Source organism: Candoia aspera, chromosome 5, assembly GCF_035149785.1.
Source record: "Candoia aspera isolate rCanAsp1 chromosome 5, rCanAsp1.hap2, whole genome shotgun sequence".
Classification (NCBI taxonomy): domain Eukaryota; kingdom Metazoa; phylum Chordata; class Lepidosauria; order Squamata; family Boidae; genus Candoia; species Candoia aspera.
Window position 1 is genome coordinate 79,034,076 of NC_086157.1, and position 20,227 is coordinate 79,054,302.

Genomic DNA, 20,227 nt, shown 5'->3' on the forward strand with positions numbered 1-20,227 from the left:
TTACCTTAAAATAATCATTGCTACTCACTGTGAAAAAAGATGTTCAAAGAAGGCCAAATAGAGCAAAAGGACATATGAATAAAATTGGAGTTCATTTAAAGAAATTTTCATATCCGTATCCATACGCTATCTTGTAATAACATCATTATTTGATATAGTATATTGTGACCAGTTATTCAAAGTGAAGAAATAATGCTTTCCAACAGATAGCTTCTAGTGTTACTGATCAAAATACATGGTAGGGATATATGTATGTATGTATGTGTGTGTGTGTGTGTGTATTTGTGTATCCCATTAACTAAGAAGATGATAGAAGAAGTTCTGATTAATACAGGAAGCTAACAAATGGAAGACAATATTGTTTGGATCCCTTTCTACACAAGAACATCCTGTCTGGAAGCACCTAAGAGTTTTTTTTTTTTTTTAAATCCTAGGGCAACATAAGCAAAGGATTCTACTACCAAGTAACCCATCAAACAGTTAGTAAAAATCTGATACACTCCAAAACTATCCGAATACTGCAACATTTAAGTACATGCAATTAAATAGTTCCCCAAGAATATTCCCCATGTGAAATAAGATCGTTATATGGTTCCTTGAAAATGTTGTGCATGAATTCTCCACATTTGTATAGGATGTAGTATATGTTTGTAGCACTCTTGTATGCACATCAGCTCCTTTGTAGTGGGGTCTTTTTATTAGGAATAAAATCACAGGAGTTTTACTGATTGTTTTTCCCCTCAAATATTGTCGACAGCCAAAGGTTGAAGAAATTTGGCATTTGGCAGTCATTAATCCCAGTCAAAAGCTATATAAATATGAACAAGAGGAACATTTTTAAAGGAAATAAATATGCATTTTATATATATATAAAAGTTTTCTTTTTAAAGAACACACCCAGGACAAATATCTGTGAAGTATTGCCTTCATTTTCACCCAATCGTCATTCAGGTTTACCATCAACAGTCAAAAACAGAATATTGCAAGGATATCATTGCAGGTATGGCTAGACAAGTCTGAGGTATTATCCTCAAATATGCTTACAGGAATTATTTTAAAGAAATAAAATAGTAGATGTCTATCCTCTCCTCATATTAAAAAAATACTGTTTAATGCTGCTGACAGTCATTCCAACCACAGCATTACATCCACGGTTTCTTTTGCGTTTTATAATATTCAGTCCATTAACATTTGAATGGCTTAAGGTTACATGGAAGGAAATTATTTTTTAAACACTTTCTTTCTTCCAAATGCATTTTATGTTTGAGCAGTTCATTATTACTATAGGGAAGTACCCCTCCTTCAAGAATAAGAGATAGAAAATAAGTTTTTCATTCCTATTTTAAGGCAATTGAACTCAACTTTATGAGTCTCTTAGTGGGCTTGAAATTTCACATTTGTTGCAAATTGCCCCATTTTGTTGCAACAGTGCCTTTTAAGTCTCATAATTTTCCAAGCATTTCCAGGACCTTTTCAGTAATTTTTCTCACTTTCTGCAGATGGGTCCTGAGTGCCAGCATTTGGTAGTTTATACAGGAACAGGGCCATTCTTTGTATGCAATTCCAGAGATTTAATACTGCTAATAAGTTTTTTCTGTGGCCCGACAATTGTCACACCAACTTTCTTCATGTCACTGAAAAATAACAACAACAACAAAAGCTCTCATAAGTTTTTTTGTTTTGTTTTGTTTTGTTTTAAATAAGAGACAGGTGATTCACATTTTAAAAAAAGACAGTGAAAATAATGATTATCTTTGTTTGATGCTGCTAAATGTTGAGCTGAAATTTAGGATGGGAGAGGAAAAGAAGCCATTATGGGCATTTCTAAGAAAACATACCTTTTTCTTTGTTGGTATAAATGGAACTGGGCACGTTTAGCCTTTAGAAGACTGAGGGAAATATGATAGGACTCTTCATATATCTAAAAGGATGTCATCTGAAAAAAGATCAAGACCTGCTTCTATTGTTTCAAAGTACAGGATATGGGACAATGGATCTAAGTTATAAGAAGGCAGTCTCCAACTGAATGTTATTTTAAAAAAATCAAAGAATTACAGGTAAAGCAATTCAGCAATGGAATCAATTAACCAGAGAGGTGATCAGCTCTCCTACAGTAGATGGGTTCAAGCAGAGGCTAAACAGCTAACTATGAGGGATACATTAAACTGGATTCATAAACTAATCAAGAGACTGGACTTGATGTCCTAAATAAACCTCTGCAATCCTTAAAACCATAAATCCCTTGAGAGCAGTAGAAACTGTCACATCTGTAAAGAACTTTCAGATCTTGGATAACTTGACTGTTATGGCCAAAATGTATGAGTCAGACAGGGATGTCAGTGGCTAGTGTGAGTTTTCATATTATGTGGATTCTATAGCATAAGCCTTGTTGATAATAACTACTGGCATCTTTATGTTTGACTAAAGTGAATGAATTAATCCACTGATCTAGGTTTTAGGTATGAAAATACCTTAATCCTTTTGATATCTATGAACCCTAAGTTAGAAATAAGAGATGCACTTTGTGCTGTAATAAACTACATGGACAAGATATCAAAGTGAACAGAGCAATATTGGAAAAAGATTGAAAACATCAAAAGTATCATATTTAAAAACACATTTAAAATCCCTAACACATAACAACCGTACCTTAAAATAATCACAAGTTTGACTGCCAGAATTTACTGGCATGGTATTATGAAGACTCCTGGCACCACAAATATGCAACTCAATTGGTTATTAGGAGCCTATAAATTTTTCAGCCACTAAGGCTTCGGAGATCTTGGTTTCAACCTCCAATTAACTAGGAGGCCCACATCATCTGATTCGAAGGGTTTGGGGAAAGAATAATTGGGGATGGAGAACCAATATAGATCTTACTGAAGTTCTTAGTGAACATGTATAGCTTCTACTAGCTCATATAGAGAATATCTTCCAGTTCTTCCCACACTGTTTTCCCTTTGTATTGGGATTTAAGTTTGCCATGGGATCTCAGAATATTATTTTCCACTGAGATCCTACCTCCATTTTAAAAATCAGACTTCAGCATTGAACATCTATAAAATGTAGACTGCTGGTATAACCTCCTAAGGCCCATGATATTGCCATCTTAAATTGGGAAACTGCATGAGAAATGCAGAAATATGTAATAAAATATATTTTATAAAACTCTTACTCTGAGGAAATCTTGGCTATTGTATCACACGAACTGTATTCAACTCCTGTGAATATGTCTTTGCATTGCCCTATCCGAATACCATTGAGCCAGTCACCTGTTGAGCGGAAGGGTGAGATTTCAATGCTACTTTGGTCCAGTAGGATATTTGATGGCCTGGAATAAAATGAAGGTAATAGTAAGACAGCAGAAATATGCCAAGATTCAGCTCCAAGCTGAATTTATTGTCAATCCCAGCGGGTGACCTATTTGTGTTAATACATTGCAAAATGCACACAGCTGTCAAGGTACAAGATATTCAGTTTTTTATTGGTTCAATGCAAAAAGTCAGAGTTTCTAATTCTTCTGAACAGATAAATTTCAGCTGGTCAAAATGTTACAGCCCAATTGCTCAATGTGCAATCATGGTATTGTCACATTACACCATTGCTATAGGAGCTACACTTTTTACAAGTTGGTTTCTATACGCAATTCAACTTATTGATTATCACCTATAAAACCTAGTAAGGCCTTGGGCCTGGTATCTTATAGATGGCTATTCTATTGTTCACACAAGCCAAATACATAAAAAGCACCTGCTGAAAGCCATGTCCTGTTAGGAGATAGAAGAGAGAGTATGGAGACAATTTGCAAAGATATTCTCTTGTTAACACTTCAAGCAAACAATGAACAACTGTTCCTATACAAAAATTGATTTTATTTCATTATGTTTACATTTATTAAAATACTGTATGCAACAGTTTCCTCTTTCTCAGTTGTATATTTAATAATTTCCTCCTTCTTCCTTAAAATTTACAAAAATTACAATTTGGGGGAGATCTCTGGAGCCTGCATTGAAAACTTTTGTGACCCATGAGCAGATCTGTGGTTATATTTGTGCATATCTTTTCTAAAAAAGGTTAGATACAAAAGTAAGAGATAATGAGAAGCTCTGTGCTTTAATGAGATTACTTAACCATCTTGCCTCAAAACTTAATATTACCTGTGTTGTAAATAGAAGAAGTAGGATAGTTTTTCTCTACCATACTGTCTCCTACCTCAGACTTTTCCCCAGGTGTGGCATTTGACAAAAGCTCTTGAATTTTCTAGTTGACTTTGCTCAAACTTGTGCTCAATGACTTTTCTTAAACAACAACAGCACATGAATGAAAGAAATCCAACATGAATGGATTTTCAGCAATGCTATTGCTGAAGGAAGACATAGAGTTAGTCTCTCCCTTTTTAAATTATTCTCTGTCCTTTCCTTTTATGGCAGAAGCTGTGAAGCATACAACAATCTTGTGTCAAAATTGTTGACTCCAATATGAACTTCTGCCACTTCAACCAGCACATGTTCTACTGACACTACTGGAGGAAATGGTCCATGAACACGACTGCCAACAACATATTATTAGTGGAGATAAAGGACAAGATTACGCCTTCTGCATTCCACATCCAGAGGCTGACTGAACAGTAAAATGAATCTTACTTATACATCAGAAGCATCCTAAGGGATGTTGTAACACCTTAGGAAGTTGTAATACCTAAGGGAAGTTGGCTAACTTAGAGGAGAAGAGGAAAGCTGAGTGACACATGGAGCTCTTTCCTTCAAAACCTAGCACTACCTCCCAACCACCTGGCACCTGAGCCTACCTGCCTCATTCCACCTAATACAGTGATAGGGCTGGCCTTGTCCAAATGCCATAATTTCTCTTACTGAACTCCACCTTCTCTCTTCATCAGACAGTTACAGAGCTTTTAAAAAGTATTGGGTGGCACATGAAAGACTGAATGTAATACACAATAATCAGTATATTCCATGTTTCCCTTGTCTCTCTTTTAAGGTATGGAAACCCATTGGGGATTTGCAGGTTATTATAAACATTATAATTGTGATTATTATTATCATATGGAAAACACTGTTTTGGAAATACAATTAATAGAACAATGTATAGAATTGTAAATATTATATCAACCAGTGCAGTAAAAAACAGAATGTGCCCATTTAGGTCAGTTCCTAAGAGGCACCTCTTTTAATATAAGCTGATGTTTAGAGTTTTCTTTTAAATGGCTTGTGACTCTTAAGTAGCTGAGACTAAAGAAAGCTTTCAGTGGATTTGCAATTCTTCATGATCAAATATTCATATGTATCTCTGGATTTCTGCCATTTTTCCTAAATTATCATTTCAAAAATAAATAACAAAGAAATTCATATTAACTATACCAAAAGCAACTAGCTAACTCCTGTTTGTCTCATGAAAATTACACTTCTAATTTACAGTTTTCCTGAGAAATTTGCAGAAGCCCAAGGTGTATATAAAGCCTGAGAAACTGTGGTTAACCTATCCTGTTCCTTTTATTTCAAATAAGAGACACATTGATTTAAGCAGCTAAAAAAAGAATAAACCTGAGAAAGAACAGAAGAAGAAGATAATAACAATGTGCACAAATTATAAAACTTTTATGTTTGCCAATATAATGAAGACTAAAATAATAACTAATTTTAATTCAAATAATCACAATAAACGACATTGTAAAACATCATTTTCCTCCTTGTAGGATGTTGCGACAAAGCCAAAATGCTACTTTCCTCCTTGGAGAGGACATCTGGACAGTTTATCAATGAACAGGAATTTGTTTCTTGCTGTGAACAGTCTGTGATGTCTCCTCATGAGCATCAAGGGAATGCAAAGCTTTCAGAGCATCTGCATTTACTAGCTTCTAGCCCCCCTCCCTTTGACCCAGCCCCTAGACAACAGGTCTAAACATGAAATTTATGAGCTGGGCGATATGCACCATAAGCTCACACTTTTACTAGACAAATTAGATAGACTGCAATGCGTGCAGCTGTAAATGATGTCCTGCAGGGTTCCACCTGATCTTTCACAGCTTTTCATAAATCAGGTCCTACTAGCATCAGACTGCAGCCATTAAAAAGAAATCATGGAAATCACATGTTTGCTTACTGGAAGTGAAATAACTTTGTCCAGCATATTTCTCCCACTCCTTTTGCCTTTACTACATTTTACTCTGTAGTAAAAATGTTACTACATTTTAAAATTTTCTTTCTATGGTGTTGCACACATATAAAGATTTTTTTTTTCATTGCTATTCAACAGGGCACTAAGCTTAGCATGCTGCACATGGTGCCCATAAATAAAAGGGCAGCAGCCTACTCAACACTGAGACTCCAGAGTATATGTTCTACCAACAGTTTCTTGCAGTTGGCTTTTATGCACTGACCTATTATGTTAACAGCTGGAATTAACCTTGTTCTTCTGCAGGAGAGCCCTGGTTTGCTGTCATTAAGATCAACGTTGCCACATTGCAAAGAATTTTCTGCCCTACCATATCATGTCTCGAAATAAACATATAAATAGTAATAGAGCTCTGCCTCCCACTGATATAAATAATTGTTTGGAATGCATCAGCTACTCAGTGAGAAAGAGATATCTCTATTTGTAACCTCTACCATCAAGCCTTGCTTGTATTGGAGAGGCAGCATTATGCTACTAATAAAATTTAATTTGATTTGATTTATTTGATTTGTTATGGCCGCCCACTCCAGAAGACTTTGGGCAGCTTACAAAATCCAGAAAAAACAGTAAAAACATTTTTAAAAGGTTAAAACCCACTTAAATAGGCAGCTCAACTAAAATAATAAAGAGAAGAAAAGGAGTCATGAAAATGAATGTTACACTAAGGAAGCATTGCAACATTGTGTAAGGAGTACCATCTCTGATTCTACAGCTATTTATATTTGCTTTCAGGTTGTTGCTCAATAAACAATGTGTTAGTTTGGTTATTAAATATGACTGGCCCAGCAGGGATACTGGGGTATCAAAAAAGTCAGCATGGCAGATGTGACCATGATCAAAGAGTGTGCAACCCATACAAAAAGGGACAAGGCTTCAATTGTGTTGTGATTGGCTTTTTGACTTCTGGATACCCTTGTGACCTAGCTTCCTCTGTTATTGCTATCTTGTTTGCATAACTCAATAATGATCATATTGAAGCACCTTTTGAGCTAAGCCTCCATTTCAACTTGCAAATCAAATGGCAAAGTCTTTTAGTTAAAGAGCTATAAGTTTTGAACTTTTGCTATTTGAAGTCCCAAATTCCACTGCAAATATTGAATATCCGGAAAGCTCTGTCAACTATTGCTAGCAGGTGCTTTTATTTGAACTTTGGTTACATTATGATTATACTGACAATCTATGGTCAGAGGTTGTAAAGTTCTCATTACAATTTGACAAGTGAGTGGTCATAAAAGTTGAAATAAATACATAAATAAATTAAATAAACTTCAACATTATGTATTATTCACAATTATTATTATTTTTTGTAAAGAGCAGCACAAATGCATATCAAAGGCATATAAAAAACCAAAATGAATAACAAATAATAACAGTTTACTATTTGCTATCCTCCACCACACTTTTGCATATGGATTACCATCCTGTGAATTCAGTGGATATAAAGTTTGAAAAGCACACCTGAAAAATATAGCCAGTTGGAGGGATGATCCTTTTATATAATACTGAAGTACTTTTTCAAGAATTCCAGAATTGGTTCAACATTGATTCAACATTGGTTCAACATTTAGGGTGTGGATGACCTAGGTCAAATATTTGTCGCCTATGTCAACTTAGCCCAAATCATTGCATCATGTTGAAAAAGTCATATTATGTCAAAATCTGCTTTTTGATTTCCAAGACTTTTCATTCATCTGAAAGAGTTCTTAAGTTACTTTATACTTTCAGTATGACAGGGTGCTGCTAGCAATGTTACACTTCTCCATCATTCTGCAGCCTTCCTGCTTGTTCCTTCTCTCCAAGTTGAAACAGTCCAATAGGAGGAGTTGTTTTGTGAATTGCACAATAGTGGTGCAGCAAAGACTTTTCAAGAGACAGTTATATCAGGAGAGGCAGGGCACTCACATATAGTCCTCAGCCCTTCATAATTAAAATAAATATAAAAACCTTGCACTCTTTCCCATAAAATATAATCCATTTTACTCTTAAGAAATGTCAGGGAAAAAAATCCATAAAACTGTATGCAAATTATTATGGTAGAAATTACAAGCAGCACAGCACACATTAAAATGGGTTCAGAGAGCTGTTCTGAGAACATAGTGCATTTAAATTAAATTTAAAGTGTGTGATTGCACTGATTTCAGTGTGAACCATGGTTTATCCTGACAAAAATGAGCAACAGTTAACCTTGGATCCCCACAGATCTCACCACAACATGGAAATAGCCATTTGTATTAATTCAAAGCATTGTGGCATCCCCTTCTTTTTTTCAGAAGTTGATTCTCAGAGTGAAGTTCAAATAAGGTATGGAAATCATATAGATCATGGCTTCTAGAATTCTTTCCAACCACTTAAAGTAGCTTTGCTCTTTGTCATGTGACCAGCAGGAGCAACTGCCCAGCTGCCTGCTCTATAGGGATACACAAATGTTTTTTTTTTGTCCATGCAGTCCCCAACTAAACCACATCCATTTTCAAACCTGATCTTTAATTTGCCACCTTTTCCCACCACACCAGATTTGATCCCATTCTTGTCAGTCCTTCAAGGCAGACCAGACTTGAATTCTAAAGTTATAAATACTAAAACTACTTTTATTATATGATTACAGTAACAGCATCTTGCAACTCTGAATGTGCCTCTCCCTTTCCTGCCTTTATCCTAAAGACAACTAGGGAGGGTCAAGTCAGAGATGTTTTCTCAAATTCCATTCCTGCTTTGGACTCAGATTGGTCTTATTTGACCATTGCCTTAGCTGCAGCTCTTCCTCGTGTTCTTCAAGGTTATACTCACAGCCCATTACTATTCTGTTTGGTATTTGGAGACATATCCTGCTAATGAGCAGGTGACAGATGGACAGACAGACAGGATCCTTTACACTATTTTTTGAAATATTCTATTGAGTTGTAAATGTTTTTTTAAAGGCTAAATAACCATAAATCCTAGGGAACACAGGCAAATGCAGCTTCAAGCCCAATAATATAACACATGACTACAGCACAGATCTCCTCATGACAAAAGGTTTAGTCAAAGGTAATGACTTTGTAAATGAGAATGTGATTTTTGTGAATGATTTCATGGTTGGCTTTATAAGTACACAGTTTGGAATAGCTAGCCCTGAAAATGGCATATTTATATATCAGAATTTAACGTTGTTATCCTTTCTACTGACTCTGTTGTAGTTCTGACTCTTAACCCTAGACTTCAGCTTTGGATAATGGACACTATTAGATATTTCAACCTTCAAGTGAACTCTGTGTGTAAATATTGGCCTAGCCTGAGACTCTGCTTTATGTTGTCTGCTATTGTGGCCTGTGTTTATGACATTATTAGGTGCTTTAGTACTTAACCAACCAGCCATGCTGAGACAGGACATAACAGATGGCCCTATCTTCCATGATTTTATCTAATCCCCTTTTAAAGCCATACCACACAACTCTGAGAAGACTAGAAGCTTTTGTCGATGCAAGCTTCCTTCAGAAGCCATGCTGTGAAATTGGCTTGTTAAATACAATTAAAATTAACCATACTTTGTTGCCTTTAATGAAATGACAATCTGCAGCTTACTCTAACCAGCTTTGAGCCTCTTGTCTTATGGTGAATTCCCCTCCCTCCATAGATTCAAATAAAGATGCTTCAGGACTTCATTTCTTCTGGTGTTTGTTTGTTTGTTTGTTTAGTGAATGAATTTGATTTACTCTGTCTGAACCCATAAGGATAACTAAATAATTATTCATTGGGTTTTGCACATTTTGTTGGTTCTGAATTTTCAGAATTCAGAATGATATATCAATAAAGTCAACTTTTTAAGAAAAATGGGTTTTGGGGAAGTTATTTTTTTTTCTCCAGTTAAATGAAATACTTTAACTATAGTGACTTTCAGAGTTGGAATATTTAAAATAAAAGAAGGAAACATTATTGTGCACCTGCCTACTTCATAGGGGGAAAAAAAGGTTATTCTATGAATGAGTCAGTGATCTCTTTCAATATTATATTCTTCGATGTGAGATGGAAGGCTGCATCTAGGTTAATGCTGGTTCATACATCATACTAAGCCAGACCTGGACAAGCCAGCACCAAATGCCTTAGGCTGTTACTAATATTGCTAATTTTGAGCAGCAATGTTAATCATTTGCAATCATCTTACAATTAATTTTCAGGGATGCAACTTTCTGTTCAAAATATACAACTGCTGCTTCCTCCACTAATTTTTATAAAGCTATTCTGGTCCCTAAATTCCCTTTGTTTGGAACCATGGCTTAAAATATGAACTTCAACTTTATATACTGTACAAAGAAGGGTCATGTCTTATGGTTTGAATTTTTGTGGTCTGCACAGTTAATCAGCTGTCAAGTGCTCTTTAAGCATGCTAATCCTCACATACACTCCACAGGTATTTCCTGAAGGAGAGCACTGCAGAGACATTACCTTTCCCTCATAAAGAAGGAGACTGGATCATCCTGCCAGAGGTGCTTCATAGGCTACATGTTGCTACAGCTAATGGATACAGTAGCCTACTATGTCACATAAATCCCTGCATAGCTTAGATTCAGGTTACCACACAGAATACCTCATATTTCTCTCTTTGCTCACTGTGGCAATCATAGAATCATGTGGTTAGAAGGGACTTTGGAGGTTTACAATTCAACTCCTTCCCCACAACTGAAACCTCATACCATTCTAGGCATGTGGCTGTTTCACTGTCCAACCTTTGCTTGAGCACATCCAGTGATGGAACACATATGGCTCCAGGAGGCAGGCTGTTCCACTGCTTAATAGCTATCACAGTCAGGAAGTTCCTCCTTATTTTGAACTTCCTCAGGATCATGGTGGACTGAAGATGGCTCTGCAAAAGTGTAGCTGATGATTGCGGCTAAGAACAAGGAGCCAACAAGCCGATCAGCTTCTTTGATCTCTCTGGAGAAAGAGAGGATGTGAGATTGTCCATGTTGCTCCTTACGAGGAAACTGCAATGCAGTGGTCTTCAGAGGGTGGGAGAACCAGGAGATGAAGGAATATACCATTCTTGCTTCAGCCTTCAAAGGACACAAAGTTCGCACTTTCTTTGCTAACCACTTTAGAAAATTGCCTATTAACTGCTTTAAAGAAGTTAGACACCTTCAAAATGACAAGGCTGGAAACTGGATGAGGACCTTCAATCCTTAATAGAAGAAAATGAAACTGTATCTTTATATGTTTTAAGAATTTGAAATAAACAGCCAAAAGCAAGACAAGGTTTGGTCTATAGAAAGTTTTAAATGGATTAAGGGATCATAAAAAGTTGGGATGTTTGATTTTGAATATTAAGACTTTGAAAATAATTTTAAAGAATAAATGCATTTTTGTGGGAAAGAAAAATATGTTTTTATATTGGAAATATAACAAGATAAACAACTTGTAATGGCATTCAGAGATATTTTTGAGGAATTTCACTTGGACCTTGACTCAACAACGTCAGCTATGTTGTATGTTCTTATGAACAGTTCATCCCAGAAGAAGCTGTTACAGAAAAATATTTGCAGCAAAACTTATCTGACAAGTGTGGAGAACAATGTGAACAAACTTACTTACTGTGTGTGTGTGTGTGTTTGTGTGTGTGTATAATCAGATGAGGCTTTAAAAATTAAGAAGGAAATAAAAATGCCAATCCCAGAGAACAATTGGAATAATTTCTTCTTGCTGGACTTACAAAAGAGGCTTGTTAAAGTCCTGAAGAAATTCAAGAAAAGGTTCAGTAATCATTTGAATGGATTAAGGAACAAGATTATTTTACACAAAAGGAAGGAACACAGAGTTGGCTTATTTGATCAAGGTTAAAATGGGACATTTGTTATTTGGTGTGGAACTTGCTGACATCTGGACTTGCTGACATCTGGAGTGGAAAAATATCATATATTGGATTTGCTTACAATTAAGAGTTAAGATATGGATTTATGAGATTTATATTTGTTAACTAATATTATTTTAGGGCTTTGCTTGGACATTTGGCAGACACCCGGATTGGAAAAGACATTGTGTATTGGACTTGCCTATGGTTAAGAATTGAGCTCTGGGATGAAGAGTTTTATATCTGTTAATTAAGAGGAGGTGAAGAGATAGTGAAATTGTTTATCCTTGTGATGAGGGTGGAAAGCCGCTTTCTTAGTTTTATTTCTTTTCTGTTTTCTTTCTATTTTTTTCTTTATTTTTTGCTTTCCTGTACCTTTTACTTTTCTATTTTTCCTTTTAGTTTGTATTATCTTTTATTATTGTAGTGAAAACTTTTAATAAATATATATATATATTTTAAAAATGAAATTCCTCCTTATTTCATATTTGGACTTCCTACTGTAAAGTTTCCACCAACTGGATCTTCTTCTAGAGAAGTTGCCATGAAGAATAAATCCACTATCTCTTTCCTCTGATAGTCCTTAAGTACTGGAAGACTGCTGTCATGTCTCCTCTTAGTCTTATCTTCTCTACCTAATTTGTTTCACCATTCTTCAGTGGATTTAGGCTTCAGGACTTTCACTACCTTTGTACTCTGTCCACTACATTAGCACCTTTCTTGTGCCAACCAGATGTTCCAGGTACAGTTTAACCAGTAGAGCATAGACCAGAACTATCACAATTTGAAGAGGTTCATCTATAATTACAGAGGTTCTTTGACATTGCTCTGTTCTTTCAGATGCATTATCTGTAGTGTTGAGAAGCTGAACTTCTCCATTTTTTAAAAAAAAGTCCTTGAAAGAACTCTTTGCACAGTTTTAAAATGCTGATAAATGCAATATTCATTTTAAAAATATGCTTCGTTTTATGATTTATCTTTGTACTGTAAACTGCCAAGAGATTTAGGTAGCTGATGGTATAATTATGGTAAATATTGATTTTAAGAAAAGGAATGGACCCTACAGTCCAGAATCATCCTCGTCTTGAGGACTGAGTATTCCTGGGGTGTATGCCAGTGCTGGGATTGCTATACAGTACTCCCTTGATATTAGGAACTTATTTCTGAGAGATGCTACCAGACACCCATCTGGATTTCTATCCTGTTTTCTTGTACTTTAACCAGCAGGATAATTGTACTTTTTTTTTCTTTTTTGCAATCAGTAACAAAAGCATATAAACAGACAAAGCACACCAATTTTACTTCCTCAGTTTTTAAAGTGAACAATTAAACAGTTATTAGCAAGCTTGCAGTCAAATTGTATTGATACTACTGATGCTATCTTGTGGGGTTCTAGGATTGGGACCTGATAAGAATATTTAACATACAGATTGTCTACCTCCGTGTTCAAAACTTCATCCCCACATCAAAAGAATGCAAGTTCATAAAATAAATATATTAGCTTCTTTATATTTTATTATTAGTGCTCTGTAATAAAGTCTAATATTCACAATTGTAAATCAGTGCACCAGGATCTGAAAAATAATAAGTTGAACTAGAAAAAAATAATGGAAATGATCAAACTGAATGAATTATGAACCTGCTCTTAAAAAAACCCAAATGTTCTCATGTAGAATTGCAGATATTATAACTACTACTACTACTACTACTAATTCCATTCTCTGGCACAGTCAAAAACTAAACTAACACAAATCTTCAAAGATTGTTCCATGGTTCTCACTGCATTCAAAAATAAGAAGTCTATTTATATGAGAAAAAAAAATCCAACACTCATGATGAAAATCAAACCAATTGCTGCAGTCAGAAAGATTCTTAAAATTATTCAATGCTGCACATGGAGCTACTAGGAAAAAGTATTTTCAAAGTAGTCAAATTGTGAAAGATTATTTGATATGCCGGCCAATGATATGGAATTCTCTGCGCTGTGAGATCTGTCACCCCTTATTAGTGTTCTTCTAATACATAAATAGATTTTTGTTTGTGAGAAAGATTTGGCCTCAGCAGTGAATGGTGTTTCATTTTAGACATCAGCAAGAATGACCCAATGCACATTCTGTTTAAATTCCACTTTTCCCAACTTACCTAGGCTATGTAGGTTCTGAAATTTTACTTAGTATTTTATTATATATGATCAAACTTATATGTTAGGAAACACAGAGACACACACATACAACTTTGAAATGAGAGATAATCAGGATCAACTCCACTTATGTGGTTTCAATACTAGTTCAGCATGACCTCCCAGTTGCAAGATCTGTTTTTCCGATATTACTTATATTTCTAAATCAAGCCTGAAGAATGCCCTGAGATTTCTATTGAACTGCATTATCTGTAGCTTCTGTTTCCATAGCTAAAATCTCATCAGATCACAGCAAGTATTTCTTTTGTCACACATTCATTTTCAGTGAGCAAGTTATAGACTGTATAGATTGTGTCACCTTGCAGCTGCGTTGGTGATAATTTTTAAACTGCTGGGATTACGGATCAGCTTGTCCAAGATGCTGACAATCTGTTCAAACTTTGGTCTGTTGTTTCTGTCTTTTTGCCAACAGTCCAGCATCATCTGATACAAGGCAGCTGGGCAGTCCATGGGTGGTGGCAAACGGTATCCTTCCTCCACTGCTTTAATTACCTGCACAAGGAAGACAGATTGTAGAAACTGAAGGACATTCAGTTAATTTTTTCTTCTTTGGTTCTGAAAATGATATGTATTACATAATCCATTGTGGAGGCTTAGTAATGAAACAGATGTATTTTATTCCTAACCATTCTGAATCATGCCTATTCTTTTTCATCTCCAAAATAAGCCACTTGACAAAACAGAGATACAAAACATGACAGAAAAAGCATAGGATAATTACATATCTTTGAAGAAAGTGACACTCAATCTTGTCCAATGTTTAAATTTGATTATACCAAATACAACTCAATTTAATACATTTCCTATAATACTAGCTTAATTACTCCAAAGAGAAAACATCTGGATCACTGCTGCACATTCATCCCCATCTCCTTCAACAGTCTTATAGGAATTGTTATTTGAGATCATATGAACTTAGAAAATTGCTTTATACCACTCCATAGTTTAGCATTATTTACCATGACTAGCAATGGATCTCTAGGGATTCAGATGGAGGACAATTTTCCATCTTTAACTGGATTAGCCAATGACTGAACATAGTCAAAGGTACAGTGACCTCTAATCCTCCTTCTAATATTTAAATCTTACAGAATCTTAATTTATCTCAAAATCTTGCCTCAGGTAAGATCCAATAATACATACAAAGAAACACAATATGCAGGGAGAATCCTGTATTAATACTTTATTCATATAGAAATATGAAAATATAGGTCATTAATGTAATTTACATTAGTTGGTTCAAACAGAAAGGGTCGCTTTGAGCTATAAAGTATCCGTTGTTGGCCAGTACCTTAGCATCACATTCTATCTATCTATTTTGCTCCTTGCTATTTCAGAATTTCAGGTGGAGAAGATGTAATACTTCTGAAAGTCCAGAAATATTATTAGGTCTGGAAGTGTTGTGACATCATGGAATAGCAGTATTGCCAGATTTCTCATAATTACCATCACTTTATAGTGAGGCTTTGATTTGAGAATTGCAATGGTCTAGTTAATTGGTTTCAAATCAATCAGATTTATTCAGAAAATGACCAAGAAGCAGCAGACAGCTTAAAAGACATCATGTGCACATGTATGGAACAATTATGGATGAACAATTATGGTGGAACAATTATGAAATTATTTCTATTTTAAGATCGCTGATATTTATAATTTAATAATTGCACTACTTATACAATTATACAAAGAAATGATATGTTGACATTAAACTGTATACATACAAAGTCACACATACATTTCTGACAAGGCAATATATTAAAAATATCAACAGCTGCTAAAAGATTTTAAGATCCAAATATAATAGTTTAGAGACCCATTTAATTAAGGTTTATATGCTGGGTTCAAACTTGATTTTAAAGTTAGACATTACTGGTGTTAACATTAATGCAGCTATTATACATTGGTTAATTCTGAAAAATGAATATAAGGTGATATCCATATGAGAGTCATTAGAAACCACATTCATCTCTCAAAATGTTGGAAAATATTGGTACAGCTCAGTGCAATTAACACAATGCAGAACCCAATTCACCAAACTGTAAAGGAGTCAGAATTCTTGGTAAATGAGAACTTAAAACATAACATTATATCAGAATTTCTAAATTAAATAACAAAATGACTGCATTCATTTTTAATCATGCGTTCGTTAAGGAAAAAAACACTTAATTGCATTTGTGATATATGCATAGAATTAGAAACTGTACTTTGTAATTGGCTCATGTGAAATAAATCTAAGTTAAAACAAGTAAACAATATGGTACATTTTACATATTTGAGAAATACTATATTCCAAAGAAGCATAATTGCAAAAAAACAACAACAATTATTTAAATTGTTTACATAAAAGAGTTCTAAGCAAATCAAATAGTCACTTCACATTACATATTTACTGCTTCCAAACACACTTGAATTCTTATACACAAATATTTTCTTTCTCTTTATAAAGTTCAACTCAGTCTGGCCTATAACACTCACAGAATAATTCAATCAAAAGAAATCAGCAGACATTTAATAAGGAACTCAAATAATTGAAATTTTAATTTAAAACATTTTAGCATCTTATGTCTTACTCAAATCCCTTTTCCTCTTCTATTTTGTAAAAACATTGTTTAAAAAGCTTTTTTTAAAAAAAAAATCCTAATAAAATAAGTCTTGTCCAGCAAAAAGATTTTTCAAACTTTTATTTTTTTTTTCTCAAATAACCATGTCTCCCAAAACAGAAGGCACCAATTTGTGTTGTTAAACTTGATTTTCTACATAATTCAATATACTCACATCTTGATTAGACATCTCCCAATATGGTCTCTCTCCATAGGACATTACTTCCCAAAGAACAATACCATAACTCCATGCATCACTGGCTGAAGTAAATTTGCGGTAAGCAATAGCTTCTGGAGATGTCCAACGGATTGGAATCTTGCCTCCCTATAAGGCAAAACCATCATACAAATTTATGTATCTGTACAATGTATCTTTTGGATAGATACTTACATTTTTTAAATACAAAAACCCAAAATGTTATTTTATTTTGATATGTGATCTTTTCCTCCCTAATTATTCCTGTCAAAATTGTGTCATTTATTTATTTATTTATTTATTTGTTTGTTTGTTTGTTTGTTTGCAGGACTTATATGGCCACCTATATTATACAATGACTCTAGGTAGCTCACAACAATTCATAAAACATACCCTTCCCCCCAGGCACCAGACCAAATATCCTCATAGCTCAACCTTCTGTCCTAGTCCTAGTTTATCAGGATAGTCCTGTATGAAGAAGTGCAAAATAATGCTGCTTAGAAGAGTACAATATTCCTACATGAGCTCTTTCTCTTAATGAAAGGGTCTGTAAATTTCATGATAGCTATATATGACAGATACAAACATATTTATTGTATTGGCTAGAAGCTGCCTTCTGTGGAACCCCGAAGAGAATGGAGAAAATAATATGGAATTAATTGGCAATAAGAAATATATAATGAAATCCTTTAAGTATGTACTTAGGAATAAATCTTTTTTTAATTTAGGAGGACTTAATGCGGAGTAGACATGTACAAAACTGTTCTGTTAAACATGCATATTACCACTTACTGATCTGTCTGTTGGTCTGACTACTGGATTTTTCCCCTCTAGAATTCAAAAGCTGTCTGACACTACATGGATTCTAAACTGAGAGCAGAAGGAGTGGGAAGAATCATGTATTCCACTGTAAGTATCTTCAGAGAAGAATGCAATTTGAAAGAAGGAATAAAGGCCATAGTTCAGTGTTTGTGTAAACTTTATCACCGTGACTGAATGCAGCAGATGATTAAAGGGCAATATCTTGAGCATACACACTGTATACTATACTGAACAACTGTAGTCAGAATAAAATGGTTGTACATGTGCACAGTAAGATCTACCTGCAGATTTTCCATCTTATTTGTGACTCAGATAATTCTGCTTCATTGCAATAATTCCTAGTTCACAGAACTCACCCTTGTTGTATAGGCAGCTTCTGGATCATCTTCTAATATGCGGGAGAGTCCAAAATCTGAGACTTTGCATACTAAGTTACTGTTGATGAGGATGTTGCGGGCAGCAAGGTCACGATGGACATAACCCATATCTGACAGATACTTCATGCCAGATGCAATTCCTCGAAGCATTCCTACCAGCTGAATGACTGTGAATTGAGCATCATGTTTCTGCAAACAATTCACAACAACCTTTTAGCCCTTCAGTTTACATAAGGCTTCTGTCCAGAAACAATCTACACAAGTCGGTAGTAGTAGTTACTGGCATGGGTAATCTCATCCCTCTCTCTCTCTCCCTCACACACACATATATACATATGCACATACATACTAATACATACTAATAAGTAAAAAATAAAATGTACATACATACAAAAATACACACATATACAGAGTCTATAACATAATGTTTACAAGCCCAAACCATATGTCTGAGGGTGTCTAGATTGGTGAAAACTTTAATTTTCATTCTTACGTTAAATGAATATATGGGAAATTTGATAAACTGAGATTATATAGTGGATTCACACTAGAACATTCTACCTAAACATGATCTCAATATTACTTTACACTATAAGACTAATATAGCTTCATTCTTTCTGGCAAAACACTATGGCTATTATCATATTTAAGCAGTTCCATTAAATATATAGCAGTTGAACTTGCAGAGCATGTTAATATTAATATTGATAAAGGTTTTGTTTTGTTTTTTGTGGTTTAGCTGCTGTGTAAGCCCAGGTTACCCTGGCTACTTCAATGTATTGTGTAAACCCATAAAATGAATACTTTCAATAACTAGGTTAAATGTGTTGTGCGGATGTAACCAACATGTGCAGATCATTCATTCTTCCCAGTTATTTACATGCAGATTTTGTTCTATAACTGAAATGGAAGTTATGATCTAAGTTATATATTTCATGTCAAACAATACAAATTTCAGCTAAAAATGTTGACCTTATTTCTTGTGGATAGTAATTGATATATAATCAGAATAAATTGTAAATACAAATATCAGCATGAAATAAAATAGACAAAAAATGTAATATTTTGCAAAAAAAAAAAAAAATAAACATATTGGTAGTAGTTATCAATTTTTAAAATCTTTCTTATACTTTTTAAAGAACTGAATTGGTTTAGTTAATGAAAGTCTATTTCACTTCAAGCTGGGTTGGATATTATTCTTTAAAACAAAATTATGATTATAGTGATAGTTAACCATGAAGATATTTTCCATCAGTCTAAGCCTACTTGAACTGAATTTTAACAGATTTGGTTCCACAAAAATCAAAGGACTACATTAAGAAAAAAATTGATATGGCCTGAACCAGTTTTCCCCAAACCTGATATCCTGCAAATGTGTGGACTTCAACCTCAGGAACTTTTAGCGATACCCATGTATCTGGAATCCATGGAATCCACCTCTCTACAGAGCACCCAAATTAGGAAAGTGCTTTGGACAAACTTTTTAATATTGTTTATAGGAATGGTTCAGAGGAAGAAATGGCAAAAATGGCAAAAATGAGTGAGTATATCTTCCCACCTGAAATTAGTTTTAGTGCTTAGTGGTTCTGATAGTAGACCAAACACTGCATGAAATAAATATAACTGTCTTATACAGAATTATGGATATAATTTCCCATTCTTATTCTAAAAGTTGGAGTTGTAAATAGAGCTTCTCATTGGGATAGTTCACAGAAATGGGAAATCTGCACGTGCAACAGAATGAATGCCTCAAAATGTCCTCTCGCTGAAGTAGAGATTGCAACTATGTGTTCACCCAATACACGCAAAGACATTTATCTGACAACTTCTGGCAGATCCATGAATGTATTACTACTACTACTACTACTACTACTTGTTCTACTCCTTCCTACTTAGTTGAATAATGCTTGGAAAAGAGTAGTTCTTAGTTGAATTGTTTTGTTGCTATTGACAATAGTGCTCAATTTTTATCACTCTGCAGCAAAAATAATCACTTTTTAAAATCATTGAGGCTCCATT

General features: G+C 34.6%; 1 protein-coding gene across 1 annotated transcript in view; it reads right to left on the reverse strand.

The window, feature by feature from the left end:
- Positions 1 to 253: 253 nt before the first annotated feature.
- Positions 254 to 20,227, reverse strand: part of EPHA3 (EPH receptor A3) — a 237,241-nt gene continuing 217,267 nt past the window's right edge. The window contains exons 13-17 of the mRNA XM_063305552.1: positions 18,188 to 18,397; positions 16,989 to 17,138; positions 14,512 to 14,705; positions 3,176 to 3,331; positions 254 to 1,634 (exon numbers count right to left, since the gene is read on the reverse strand). Of these exons, the coding sequence (XP_063161622.1) occupies positions 1,529 to 1,634; positions 3,176 to 3,331; positions 14,512 to 14,705; positions 16,989 to 17,138; positions 18,188 to 18,397 (816 nt within the window). The 3' untranslated portion in view covers positions 254 to 1,528. The remainder of the gene's footprint in view (positions 1,635 to 3,175; positions 3,332 to 14,511; positions 14,706 to 16,988; positions 17,139 to 18,187; positions 18,398 to 20,227) is intronic.